General features: G+C 43.1%; 1 protein-coding gene across 1 annotated transcript; it reads right to left on the bottom strand.

The window, feature by feature from the left end:
• Positions 1-7,312: 7,312 nt before the first annotated feature.
• On the bottom strand, positions 7,313-12,316 carry LOC129863234 (neuronal PAS domain-containing protein 4A-like). The gene is made up of 8 exons (XM_055935143.1): positions 11,915-12,316; positions 11,321-11,472; positions 11,086-11,194; positions 10,555-10,846; positions 10,340-10,449; positions 10,071-10,206; positions 8,442-9,937; positions 7,313-8,251 (listed from the first exon to the last, which is right to left on the bottom strand). The coding sequence occupies exons 1-8, from the start codon at positions 12,087-12,089 to the stop codon at positions 8,220-8,222; spliced, it is 2,502 nt and encodes an 833-aa protein (XP_055791118.1). The 5' UTR covers positions 12,090-12,316; the 3' UTR covers positions 7,313-8,219.
• Positions 12,317-15,041: the final 2,725 nt, after the last annotated feature.

Here is a 15,041-nt window from a genome sequence, read left to right as displayed (position 1 = left end):
TCCTCTGCAGTGCAGGGGGCGGTTCCTCCTGCAGGCAGAGGAGGGTCGTTAAGTGATTGGAGCCACCTGGGCTCAGGGTATAAAGCTGTCACTAATCTCTCTTGCTCTCTCTCTCTGCTCCTCCAGGTATGCTCATGATTTGTTTGTTCCTTTTTAGTTTTGCATAGTTTCCACTCAGTCATGTTCACACACACATATTCATGCATCCATGCACTTTACATACACCTTACATTATGATACATCCACACCTCATTCCTATTTCTTAGTTTAAGTTAATAGTTTGCTTAATAATAAAGAACACTTTTGAATTGGCCTATACCTGTTGTTCGTGTCCTCTCATTTGTCACAGGCTATGAGCCGGCTTGTGACAAGTGGGGGCTCATCCGGGATCGTAGTTAATTTGGGTTAGTTTAGTTTAGTTTGCCAAATGTTTTTTTTGTTTGAGTGGATGTTTTGGTTGGGCCAAATTTTGTTTAAGAGAGAGTTGAGAGCCATGTGTTCTTTTGGTTCAGTTAGCTTGGTAGCTAAGCAATTCACTTTGTGTTTTTCTGGGTTTTGTTCAGGTGGGAGTCCTCTCCTGTTCAGGCATATCAGCAAGTGTCCATAGGAGGCTTGTGGTGTTTTTGTTTTAGGTGGCAGTGAACGTGGGTAGAGCATCCCTTTCCCTTTTCCCCTACATCGGCTCGGGAGCACCTCCGTGGTTATGGGAGGGCTGCCAGTTTCTGGTTGTCTTTTCCACTCCACTGGTTTTGTGTGCATAACCCCACCACATGTGACTGCACGAAGACCAGGGCCAGTTAGTTAGTAGTTTTTGGAGGATAGTGGGGTGTGGCTCTTGTCCTTGAACCCAGATTGACAGCAGGTGAGTTGTGTTTTTTTTTAGCATTTGTAATAGTTGTATTGGTTAAGGAAAATGTCTTCCATTTTGAGTAGTTTTGTTCAAGCTCCTTCAGAGGTAGCCTTAGAGTTGTGTACTAAGGAGCAGTTAATTGAAATTGCTGAACATTATCAGATTGAGATTGTTGATAAAAAAATTTAAGAGACTGTTAAAACTAGCTTAAAGCAGGGTCTTAGGGAAATGGGTGTTTTTGGCGGTCAGTCTGCTAGTAGTGAGGGTGCAAGTTCAGGCTAGCCCTTCATTAACTTTTGAGCAGCAGAGGGAACTGTTGCAAATGCAAAGGCAAATGCAATTAGAGCAAATGCAAATGCAATTAGAGAGAGCGATTGAGAAATGCTAATAGACCGGAAAGACTACCACAGTTTGATGTTTCACAATCTTCATTTGTTGCCTAAATTTGATGAGTCAGATCCAGACACATACTTTACTTTATTTGAGCGTATTGCGGAAGCTAGAGCTTGGTCAGATTTGGACATGACTATGTTGTTGCAATGTGTACTTACAGGTAAAGCACGTGAGGCTTTTGCAGCACTGAGTGTAGCTGACAGTAAAGTTTATGCTAAAGTTAAATCAGCAGTTCTGAAGGTCTACGAGCTTGTGCCAGAGGCATATCGTCAACGTTTTCGTTACAGGAAAAAGTTAGATTCACAAACCTATTCTGAGTTTGTTTGTGATTTGACTTCTGCATTTAATCGTTGGTGTACAGCTTCTGAAGTTAGTACTTTTGAGGGTCTGTCTAATTTGATTGTGTTAGAACAGTTCAAAAATTCTGTTTCTGACCAGGTTGCTACATACATGAATGAACGTAAAGTTAAGTCTCCAAGTGATGCAGCAATCCTTGCAGATGAGTACAGGCTAACACATAAAAGCCATTTTGAGTCAAACAGTGACATGTACCATAAGAATAACTTTACTCCTAGGAATGGTAGGTCACGATTTTGGGGGTCATCTTTCCAAAGGCCTCAGCAGAAGTTTGGGTCTGGAGGATTTAAAGCACCGGTTAATGCTAATACCTGTCGCTACTGTTTAGTTGAAGGACATTGGAAGAAAAATTGTCCTCTGCTTAAATCAAAACAGTCAGTTCAAGTTAAACCTGTTGTGATGGCAAGTCCTGTTACAGCCTCTGACCACCAGGGTGAGCTGTTTCAGCCACTAGTTGAGTTTGATTCTCAGTTTTCCCGCTGTGATTTTTCAGCCTTTATTTCAGATGGTGTAGTGTCCCTGGTAGATGGCAACCAGAATGTTAAAATCAAGATCCTAAGAGACACTGGAGCTTTAGATTCTTTTATTCTGGAATCTGTTTTGCCGTTCTCTAAAGAGTCTGATACTGGCCGTTGTGTAATGGTATGTGGTATGGGTTTAGTTCCATTCTCTTGTCCTTTACATGAAGTTACCCTAAAATGTGGTCTGGTAGAGGGTGATGTAGATGTTGGGGTTAGACCCCAGTTGCCAGTAGAGGGAGTCCACATGATTTTGGGGAATGACTTGGCAGGTAGTAAGGTGTGGGCAGATGGCAAACTAAACATCTGTAAGAAGCAACCTTCAGTGTCACCTGCAAGGGAATCTCCGGATCAAAACTATGTGTCTCCTGATGTATTTCCAGTTTGTGCGGTTACCCGCGCAGCCTCTCATAAGGCGATTGAGAGTAAGCCAGAAAGTCTTGAGTTGCCAGTCAAACTCCAGACAGAACAGTTGACTAGTTCTAGAGATTCATTGATGGCTGAGCAAAAAGCCGATACTAATTTGGCTGATCTGTTTGATAAAGTGGTTCCTGATTCAGTGGTGAGGAATAGTGCTCAGTGTTATTTTCTTCTTGATGGGCTGTTGGTCAGGAAATGGGTTCCACACTATGATAAGGGTTTAGGAGAACCAGTCTTTCAAATAGTTGTACCTACTACTTTGCGAAATAAAGTGTTGCAAACTTCACATGGTGATGTGGCAGGTCATATGGGTGTTCGTAAAACATATGATCGTATACTTCGTTATTTTTTCTGGCCACGTTTAAAGCGGGATGTATCTCAGTTTATTAAAACTTGTGATACGTGTCAGCGCACAAGCAAGCCAAATCAGGTTGTAAAGCCTGCACCGTTGTATCCAATACCAGCCGTAGGGCAACCTTTTGAGCATCTTATTATCGATTGTGTTGGGCCATTACCAAGGTCCAAGTCAGGTCATAGCTACTTATTAACTGTTATGTGTCAAGCAACCAGATATCCGGCAGCTTTTTCCTTGCGTACCATAACTTCAAAATCAGTAGTTAAACCTTTAACTCAATTTATTTCAACATTTGGGATTCCAAAAACCATCCAGTCAGATCAGGGGTCTAACTTTACCTCTCATTTATTTGCTCAGGTTCTCAAACAGCTTAAAGTTAAACACAACAAGTCTACTGCGTTCCATGCCCAGAGCCAGGGAGCTTTGGAACGTTTTCATCAAACTTTAAAATCCTTGCTTCGTGCATATTGTACGGAACTGTCTGCCGACTGGGAGGAGGGGTTACCTTGGCTGTTACTAGCTGCTCGTGAAGTAGTGCAGGAAAGCACAGGGTTTAGCCCAAATGACTTAGTGTTTGGCCATAAGGTGCGTGGGCCTTTAGCAGTGTTGCAGGATGGTTGTTTGCCTGAGGAACCACCTCGGAACCTTATTGACTATGTAAATGGTTTTAGGTTGAAGTTGTATAGGGCTGGTGAACTAGCGAAAGAAAAACTAAAATGTTCTCAACGGAAAATGAAACTGAAATATGACGGACAGGCTGAGCTGCGTGAGTTTAGTCCCGGTGATCGGGTACTTGCTCTTCTGCCTCTTGTAAGTTCACCTTTTCAGGCAAAATACTGTGGTCCTTTCACTGTGTTGCGTAAAGTGTCAGATTTGAACTATCTTATTGAAACCCCTAGTCATAGGAAGTCCTCTAAATTATGCCATGTGAACCTGTTAAAATGTTATCACTCCCGTGATCTAAGCAAAGTTGAAGGCACTCCAGCAGTGAGGTCAGTGTTGACTGCTGCCCCAGTCCCTGCATCTTGTGGCTTTAATTTGGTGGAGGGGGGAGAAGAGGAAGTTAAAGTTTCAGATGAGGTCTTACAAGGACGGTTGAAAAACTCCCAGACTTTGCAAAACCTTGGGGTTTTGGTAGATCATTTAGACTCTGAGAAACGTGATGAATTGGTAGCTCTTATTAGAAACTACCCTGTTTTGTTTTCTGACACTCCATCGCAAACCCACTTAATTGAACATGATAGACATCGGAGATGCTAAGCCTATCAAACACAGATTTTATCGTGTATCTGAGGAGAAGAGACTAAAACTGGAAACAGAGATGCAGTCTATGTTGGACACAGGTATTGATTTGGCAAAATGTGAGTTTGCCAAAGCTACAGTCACATACCTAGGCAAGGTTGTGGGTCAGGGATTTGTCTGTCCCGTGGAAGCCAAGGTTCAGGCTGTGAGGCAGTTCCCACAGCCCTCTACAAAGAAAGAACTGATGCGCTTCCTGGGAATGGCGGGGTACTACCGTGCTTTTTGTAAACTTTTCGGTAGTAGTGTCCCCACTGACCAATCTGTTGAAGGCCAAGGCTGAATTTATCTGGTCCACCCAGTGTCAAGAGGCATTTGATGCAGTTAAGACTCTTTTGTGTTTGGCACCTGTGTTGGCAGCACCAAATTTTGGGAAACCTTTCAAATTGCAGGTAGACGCCAGTCAAATCGGTGCTGGGGCTGTGCTTCTCCAGGAGAATGACGACAAGGTTGAGAGTCCAGTCAGTTTCTTCTCCCGAAAATTTAATAAGTATCAGAAAAACTATTCTGTAATTGAAAAGGAGGCTTTAGGTCTCATTTGGGCTTTACAGCACTTCGAGGTCTATGTTGGTTCTGGTTTGACCCCTTTAACTGTGTTCACTGACCACAACCCACTTGTTTTTCTGAGGTCCCTGCAAAACCCCAACCAGCGCCTGATGCGTTGGGCTTTGTTCTTGCAACCATTCAACCTTGATATTAGGCACATTAAGGGTAAGGATAATATCATTGCTGATGCTCTGTCCCGTGCTCCTTTAACCTAGCTTGTACCTTTTCTCTGTTGACCCCTACGGGCTGTCTGTGCCTCTTTCCTCTTAAATTGCTCCCCAGGTACCAGGGCTGCCGAGTTTGAGGGACGGACAGTCGGCTGGGGGACACGGGGCTACTGCTAGGAGCCGGGATTGTTTTTTTTGTTTATTTGTTTTTGGGGAAATTTGAATTATTTTGATTATGTTGGAGGAAGTTGGGTTGAGGGTGGGACCCTCATTTTAAGGAGGGGGGTGTCACGGCTCCTCCTCTGCAGTGCAGGGGGCGGTTCCTCCTGCAGGCAGAGGAGGGTCGTTAAGTGATTGGAGCCACCTGGGCTCAGGGTATAAAGCTGTCACTAATCTCTCTTGCTCTCTCTCTCTGCTCCTCCAGGTATGCTCATGATTTGTTTGTTCCTTTTTAGTTTTGCATAGTTTCCACTCAGTCATGTTCACACACACATATTCATGCATCCATGCACTTTACATACACCTTACATTATGATACATCCACACCTCATTCCTATTTCTTAGTTTAAGTTAATAGTTTGCTTAATAATAAAGAACACTTTTGAATTGGCCTATACCTGTTGTTCGTGTCCTCTCATTTGTCACAGGCTATGAGCCGGCTTGTGACAGACCCCAGTGGGAATCAAACCCACAACTCTGGTGCTGCTAGTGCCATGCTCTTACTAACTGAGCCACACAGGACTACTACAATACATAAGTACAATACAATACTGTAAAATACAATACATAATACAATACCGGTAGTAGGTATAGGATTGCCATCCCCATGAGCATGCCATCCTCCTCCAGTCCATGGTTGAGGCATGCATTGACAGCAATTCAGACCTATTTCAGGCTTGGATTCACCATGTCTAAAGGTTTTCCCCCAGGTGCATGAACAATGAGGACATTTACTGAAATGTTGATGAGAACCTATGGCCAAATGCTCAAGACAGGCTTGATGCAAACTAGTGCCTGCTAAACATTTATGCTTCTTTCATTGATATCAGTTGTTTCATTTGATTACAATAAGCCCAGTTATATCCAAACAATACATTTAATTTTGCATCAATGATTGTAATCTTGAATGATCACACCTTTTGATCACTCATGGGAAAGAAATTATGTAAAAAATGTTAAGTATTTTTTTATGGGTAATGCAAGTGTATTGCATAAGGTGAAAAAGGTGTAATGTGCTCGAATTTACAGTACTGTAGCATACTACATTCTAAGGGCAATTTTGAAACATGTATTTTTTTTTATTGGATTAAATGGTTGTTAAAACATTTAGATATCACACAATGGGAGGCAGGGAGCCTAGCAGTTAAGAGTGTTGGGCCAGTAACCAAAAGGTTGCTGGTTCAAATCCCCAAGCTGTCTAGTGTAAAAATCTGATGTGCCATTGAGCAAGTCACTTAACCCTAATTTATCTGGATAAGAGCGTCTGAGTAAAATTATGTTGTCTTTTGGTGATTTAAATAAATGTTCTAATGGTATTTCAGAGTAAACTTATATTGTGGATCAATGGTTGCATGTTGAAAGATGTCTCCAAACAAAATTAATGCACAATAAAAGGTTTTAATATAAGACTTGTTGTTACCAGCTTGGATCACCACATACTTGTGAAAATAGCACCAAAACGATTGTAAAAAACTGTAATATCATTCTTGTCACACCCTGATCTTTCACCCGTCTTTGTGATTGTCTCCACCCCCCTCCAGGTGTCGCCTATCTTCCCCATTATCCCCTGTGTATTTCAACCTGTGTTCTCGGTTTGTCTGTTGCCAGTTCATCTTGTTTGTTCAAGTCAACCAGCAGTTTGTGTCTCAGCGCCTGCCTTTTCCAGTCTCTCTTTTCTCTCCCTCTTGGTCTTGACTCTTGCCTGTCCTGACTCCGAGCCCGCCTGCCTAACCACTCTGCCTGCCCCTGACCCTGCCTGCCGACCTGTACCTTTGCCCCCCTCTGGATTACCGACCTCTGTCGTACCCTGGACCTGCCTGCCGCCCGGTACTGTTGCCCCACCTCTGGTTTACTGACCCCTACCCGCCTTGACCTGTCTATTGCCTGCCCCTGTTGGAATATTAAACTATTGTTTATTCGATGTGGTCTGCATCTGGGTCTTATCTTCATACCTGATAATTCTAGTTGATATATTAAAGGGTACATCTGTCAGGTTTGTGTGTGTCTGTGTGTGCGTGCGTGCGCAAATGCAGGCACATTCAGGCCTGTGGCTCAGTCTGAGCTGCTGATTGTGTGACAGGCGTCACAATGTACGTCAGAACTGTCCCTGACTCTCATCACACAATGGAGAGAATAAGGGAGAGGCAGATGGATAGAATGACAGTGTCTAAATGATCAGTAAAAGACAAACACTTCAAAATATATTTTAATAGAGTTGCTTTTGATTGGTATCCAAATACATCGACAACATGAGAAAAATACATTGACAACAAGAGAAAAATACATGAACAATCTCCATTACTCATTCAGTACAGTAGCTAATGTACTGGATGTAATTTTTAAAAATCTAATACAGAAATCCGAGTTATATAATATATGAATGTACAGCATACAGTGTGTTATTGGTACACTGGTAATACACACGTTTCACTCCACTTTAAGAGTCATATATAGTCAATGGATCAGTCAAAACACAGTATGTGAACAGCACATATATTTCCACATTATTCTATACAGACACTATTGTGTATAATATAATCATTTAATTTCTAAAACATAGAAATCAAACCTTTACTCTGCGGTAGACAATGCCACTTTAATGTGTACTTTGACACTAAAACAGAAGTCTATCGATTGATAACTGCTGAAAGTCAACCCATTATGATTTTCAAACCAAAATGTATCCATTCAACAAAATAAGACCAAGTTGACCAATGTGTAGATCAATGTATAAAACACTATCTTTATAGAATAAAACCAAACAAAATTGCTGTGGTCTGTTACATTTTTAACATTTGATATTTTGTGCTCAAAGAAGCCTTCTTCCTCACTATGAGTGAATATAAACATGGCACTATAAATGACCTCTATCATGAGGTTACTCAGCAATCAAATGTATTCAAAGTAATGCATGTACAACTGAATCATCAGAAAACAGTATTATACAATATTGAATTGTAAGTATCTTAAATATGTATTGGAGAATATACATTTTCACTGTTTTGAATATTTTGTATAGATGTTGCACATTCAGCTTTTACAGGAAAAGCTTGAAATATGACAATATGCCATACTGAACAAAGTAAGTCACAGACTTATTTTAGAAGAGGGTCACGCAGGTTTCCATCTGAAATGAAAGAAAACAACAGACAAGAGTTAATTTAGTTCAGCAACCAATATTTATCACACTGAAATCTTAGTAGTGATGCATCTTATACTGTAAAATATCAGATGAAACTATGAAAACAATGTATGTGCCAGTGGTAAAATGGCCTGTTCTCTTATCAATATATTAGCATGACAAAAATGTCCCGCACCTTGGTGGAAGCTTTGTGAATGTATGGTTGAGTGGGAGTTGATACAACTCAGGTTGTCTCCCCGAGACGGGTTGAAAGAGGCATCTGCCTCAAACACAGATTCCATGGTATCCAGTTCCTCCAGAAGGGACTGGGCATGGGGCAAACCGATGGTGGGAGCCGGATGGACAAAGGCAGACGCACACTCCTGAAAGGCTGTGAGAGCGATGGCTGATGATGGTAGCGACAATAGAGGCTCCACTGACACGTCCGTATCCATCTCACTCTCAGATGACTCCTCCATGTCTCTCTTAATCCCTGCCCCGACGGCCATCATAGCTCCACCCACTGCCATGTAGTTACACTGCGTCGACTGGACGCTACAGAAGTGGTTTACACCAATTGAAGATTCACCCTTGAAGAGGCTGGGGTTATACCTACTCACTGGGGTGAGTGGCCAGCATGGAGGGGAGGACTTAAAGGAGGAAGAGGGAGGAGAGGAGCATGAAGAGGGGGACAAAGGGAAAGTTGAGAGCTCCTCAATTAGGCTCTCTAGAGCCATACTCTCCTCATACAGAGAGATATCCTCTCGGCTAAGGGGCGGGTATAGCCCCCTCCAGGGCGGACACTCAGCTCCGCAAGGAGGAGAGGGATTCTGGGATGTGGCCTGAAGACTGGGTGAAGTCGAGAAGGTGGGTGGGGTTATTTTGGGGAGAAGAGGGTCACAATAGAATCCCTCAGCTAAAGAGCTAATATATTTAGCCAAGAGAGAAATGTCCTCCCTCTCTCGCTCCTGCTCTTTCTCTGTGGAGAAGAAGGAGCAGGGAGGATGTGTGGGGGAAGCCTCTGGAGTTAGGAGGAGCTCATTCAGAGGACCATGGAAGGGCCTGTGGGGAACATCCACATACAAGGGACCACTAATCTGTGGCAGGCCCATGATGGAGCATTCATCTCCCCCAAAACTATTGGTAGTGGGGGGCAGCTTTCCACGGGGCTCTGCCGGGAAGAGGACCTGAGGATGCTCGGAATAGAGGACCTGGGAGAAGGCTGGTGCACTATGTGCTGGGTTAATAACCTCATGGGCCATTGGGCAGGACACAGCTGCATTGAAAGAATCAAAACTGAGTTGCAGTTTCTCCACAAAAGGAAAACTTCCACTAGCAAGATGAGGGGTATACGGGGGAGTGCATGCACACTCCCCCATCTGTTGAGGGTGGGGCATAGTAAGAGGGGCGAGGGGCTTGGTGAGGGAGGAGGGGAGGGGTTCTGACATATTGGTTAGGTGAGAGGTAATTCTTTGAGTCAGAATATCAGACTTAGTGTCAGTCAGTGAGGCAGAAGTGGTTGGTCCAACAGAGAGAAGGCTGGTCTTTGGTTCCCACTGGTGTTGTCCTCCATGTGTCTGGGGGAAGTTCTCTTCATCCAGAGACAACAGACTGGACCGAGGACCATAACCAACTGGCTGCATGAGCACCTCACAAGAGCTCTGCTGGCGTATTGAACACGCCTCTGACTCACTAAGAGAGAGAAAGAGAGAGAGAGGAAAAGAGACAATAATTATTTATATCTCACATATACTGTATAGAGGTCATGGTTAAAGGTAAGAGAGAAATGACACAGTGGTGTTTCATAGCAGCGTAGCTGTGGTACCTGATGATGTAGTTGTGGCAGCTGATGGGGTTTTCGTCGATGTTCAGCTGGAGGACCATATAGAGCCAGACCCATGAGTGGTCTGCTGCCTCCACCTGCACCACCATGTCCACCTGCCTCCCCTCTCCTTCACTCACTACAGAGACAGACACATTCCCATATTCAGCTCTCCTCACTGGTCTGTCTTCCTCACGTGTTTGTATTGTTAGTTGTGTTATGTATGTTAAGTGTCTGCGGTTGAGTAGTTGTGTTATTGTGGATGTACTCACATAGGAGACAGTGCTGTGTAGAGGCATGGGAGAGATCCCTGGGATGGACCAGGCTGTACCAGGAGCGAGAGCGTAGAAACTCCACATCGTAGCCCAGGTACACACTCACACTGGAGGAAAAAGGGAAGATAGAGTTGATAACATACCCCATGTTCTCATGCCTATACACTACCAAAACAGTGTTGTACTTCAGAATTAACCAGGCTCATTCTTACCTGTCCTGGGCATCCCAAAGCCTCATGTCCCTGTGGTGTTGAGAGTGGAAACAAGCCAGTAGGAAGGACTGCTCAGGGGGTGGGGTGAGGGGGGCACTCTTGGCGATTGTAAGGTAAGGCGTTTTTGTCTTCAGAGGGGTACAGAAACACACCCATACTGGGTTGGAGGTCCAGTATGCAGAGATAGGGCAAGGTGGGGTGAGGCAGCGAGCTCTGACTAGCATCAACTTGTTCTCCGCACCCTGTCGCCGGATGAACTTTGTAGTATTGAAGCGACATCGAAATAACTTGTCTGGAGGAGGAGAAAAAGGAGAAAGGTTTGAAATTGATGTCATCTGTTGTCATTATAAGATATATATACATTTGAGGAACAGTTATATAAATGACATTTAATTCGTAAAGTAAGGTCTTGGTTGTGTTTTGATAGATGACGTCACCATAGTCTAGGATAGGATGCAGCAGTTGGGTTACTAAGGTCTTTCTAATGGATCCAGTAAAACAATTATTAGATTAGTGATGAGAGATCTATACCTGTGTCAGTAGTGGTCATCGGTAGACCTGCAAGGTTGCTCCTTATGACAAAGTGGTCCATAGGATCAATGATATCATACACACTATCACTCTGGGCAACCAGGTCCACCTGAATGAGAAAAACAGGTTGCATAACATTGAATGAGACGTTCATAGGCCTATGCACAATACTTTCAGTGTATGATTTGTCAAAGTAACAACAACAGCCACATGTTTTCAGCTTCGGGCTACTCACCATGCAATGTCCGAGGTGGTCTGCGACGTTGTCTGATAGATACAGAAGTTTTCCATCGCTTGTTAGGAGTATCATGAAACCTGACAATTCGTGCATCAGCCCTGACAGCTCCTGAAACAATATTAAGTCCGTGGTCTCGTCTTGAAGAGCGTCTGTTTAGCAAAGAAAGTAAAAGGTCTAACATTAGTTGTAAATATCGTCACTGAGACAAAAAGCATGAAATAAATTGTAGTATTTGCATTTTTTTCAACAGGGATCATGTTCATCCTAAATATGACTAGTGTTATGCATCCAACAGATTGGAGTCACGCGCATTTGCTCGCTACAACAGACTAGTACCATGGACAGCGCCAAACATTTTCAGAACTTTAGACAGCGCAAGACGTGTATGGACATTATGTAAAAATCCATAGCGAATCAAACTATTAGCCAACAAATAAATCAGTAGATCAATTTCTACATTACAGTGCTTGATAGGATGTAGTGGTTGTCGACCATGCACGTTAAACTTCAGTGCACCTGGTGATTAAAACCACAAGAGAAAAAGCAAACTTCGTGTGACCATATTTGAAATAACAAATAGGTTAAGCCTACCTTGAGAGAATAATACAGACTTGCGGGTGTACATACAGGCAAGTGACATGATGTGTAGGTAGGAGAGTCGAGCTTTGTCCGAATCAGAAATGGGCAACAGTTCCTTGATGTTCTGAATCTCTGCGTTGATTTGATCCCTCCGAGCCTTTGAGGCTCCTTTTGTGGACCGATACATTGTCGCGTGCCTGTCTGAAACAGGTGTCTGTTCGGAGTTTGAGAGGATTGCAGAAATCGCGGAGTTGTTCTGTCTCACTACTTCATCCTGATTCGGACGCTGTAAATTGACAACGGAATTGTTAGAATGAATAAGAGTAGTTTAATAGCTGAGTTTGCATTGTCAATTCATTGTAATTTGTCTCCCGGTGAGCAAGGATCTGTTATGGTGGCTGACTATGTTGACTAGTTGCGTCGTGATTATAAAGTACATGAACGAGGATGTTCTTTATATAGGCTGATGGTGGGGTGGAGGGGTGCTGAGCAACCATACAGTAGATAGGAATAGAATGTGTATGGGAGGGGGTGGGAGGGGGTGATTAGCATTGAGGACTGCCTGCTGTATGATAACTCTCTCTCTATAAAGTGTCATAGAGAGAGAGAATGTGTGTGTGTGTGTGTGTGTGTGTGTGTGTGTGTGTGTGTGTGTGTGTGTGTGTGTGTGTGTGTGTGTGTGTGTGTGTGTGTGTGTGTGTGTGTGTGTGTGTGTGTGTGTGTGTTAACCAAAGCACGTGCAGTAAGTGTTGTCTCCAGGTGAACTAAGCAAACGCCTACACACTCCCATTCCCTTCTGTCTCTGGTGAGAATTCAGCCTTGTACATGTTCCTTGCTCTATTATTTCCTTGGTTGTTCAGTTTATTTTTAGAACATGGACTTGTGTAGATTGTTTTGATTGTAATGATACACTCTATTTTTATCTGAATCTCTTCTTAGACTGAGTTGGAGGTCTGCACCAATTACAACGAAAATACAAGGGGTCAAGATTACATTTGTTAATTTGTCATTTTAGATGTGGAGTTACATTAGAGTTAAGATATAATAGGTATTTTAGTCAAACAGTACAGTACTCCATTCAGATAATAATATTTTGTATACTTAAAAAAAAAAAATGTATCCCCAATTTTCGTCGTATCCAATCGCTAGTAATTACTATCTTGTCTCATCGCTACAACTCCCGTAAGGGCTCGGGAGAGACGAAGGTCGAAAGCCACGCGTCCTCCGAAGCACAACCCAACCAAGCCGCACTGCTTCTTAACACAGCGCGCCTCTAACCCGGAAGACAGCCGCACCAATGTGTCGGAGGAAACACCGTGCACCTGGCCCCTTTGGTTAGCACGCACTGCGCCCGGCCCGCCACAGGAGTCGCTGGAGCGTGATGAGACAAGGATATCCCTACCGGCCAAACCCTCCCTAACCCGGACGACGCTAGCCCAATTGTGCGTCGCCCCACGGACCTCCCGGTCGCGGCCGGCTGCGACAGAGCCTGGGCGCGAACCCAGAGACTCTGGTGGCGTAGCTAGCACTGCGATGCAGTGCTCTAGACCACTGCGCCACCCGGGAGGCCCTTGTATACTTTTTTAACCTATAAGTAAACTAAAACCACAAATGAGACTACAGCCACACACATTTTCACTTAACTGATATACAACATGCCTGACTCCCAACATCTTGTTGATAGTCCTTCATAATACCATATCACTACATTTAAGACCAACTGGACTCTCCTTGAATTGTAAACCATTTTTAAAAAATCAGATGACATCAGATAGATTGAAATTTTACTGGCTTCAGTTTGGTCCGGGCGAGGGAACTGCTGTTTGACATCCTGGGCTCCCTGTGGTAATGGATGTTTTTATCGTGGGTGGTGTGGCCATCTGTTGAAACCACAATGGTGTTGAGATATGGAGCATCTATATTCTCACTGATGGTGCAGGACTTTGATACAACACAGAATTTGATTTTCCCAACTCTTGAATTGCTATTTTTGCTATTTGTGTACAGAGACATTTTCACATGCAGAGGTGTTGTCCCGCTCTGACCTTAGATATCTATGTTTTCTTTATATTTTGGTTAGGTCAGGGTGTGACGAGGGTGGGTATGCTAGTTTTTGTATTGTTTAGGGGTTTTGTAGTTCTAGGGGTTTTGTACGTCTAGGTATTTGTATGTCTATGGTGGCCTGATATGGTTCCCAATCAGAGGCAGCTGTTTATCGTTGTCTCTGATTGGGGATCATATTTAGGTAGCCATTTTCCCTTTTGTGTTCGTGGGTTCTTGTTCTATGTTTAGTTGCCTGTCTGTACTATTCATATAGCTTCACGTTTCGTTTTATTATTTTTTGTTAGTTTGTTCAGTGTTCATTCTTTAATAAATAGAATGTACGCATACAACGCTGCGCCTTGGTCCGATTCATACGACGAACGTGACAGGTGTTGGAGAGTTGTTCTTTAACTCAGCATTTATTTCCCTCTCTATCTGCATTCATCAATCACAAGGTGCTTGTCTCTTGTTAGTCTCCATCTCCATCTCTTGCTTGTCTCCATCTATGTGTGGCCATGGCAACAATACTACTGTTACTTAGTAACCACATTGGTCCACAAATAAATAATTATTCTCAAAGACGCCATTTAAGCTGGTAGGTGATAACCACACTTTATTATTTAGAGGTGGATTGCAGATAAAGGCAACTATTTTGTTCGAAATATAAAATATGATTATTGGATATGTAATTAAATGTATTGTAGGGCGATGTGGTTACATGGACCACTGCCATATCTTCATCATTGGTTGAGTTTAGGAGAAGCACAGTATGATTTTTATAGAAGTTATGTGTAACACGGCCAAATATTTCATTCCATATTGTTCCTCTGTAGAGTTTTATCAGGTAATGATGACGCATTTGTCTCCTGTCATGATATGATTACATTTTCTCTAATGTTATTCAAAATTGTATAAACAAGCTAAATGTAAATAAATATAAAATCAGTGTTTCGCTCACACACACTGTCCTACACTTTTTTTAATTTAAATAAAACGATGATTCATTTCCTCTTTCATTCATGCATTTCCTCTCTCATGTCAGAGCCCTTCTAATGGACTGGTGATGACTAGGGATTCACGAGGGGGTGGAGAGAAA

This window comes from Salvelinus fontinalis, chromosome 10 (genome assembly GCF_029448725.1).
Source record: "Salvelinus fontinalis isolate EN_2023a chromosome 10, ASM2944872v1, whole genome shotgun sequence".
NCBI lineage: Eukaryota > Metazoa > Chordata > Actinopteri > Salmoniformes > Salmonidae > Salvelinus > Salvelinus fontinalis.
Note: the sequence above shows the minus strand (reverse complement) of the source record. Positions and strands in the feature narration are given on the sequence as shown.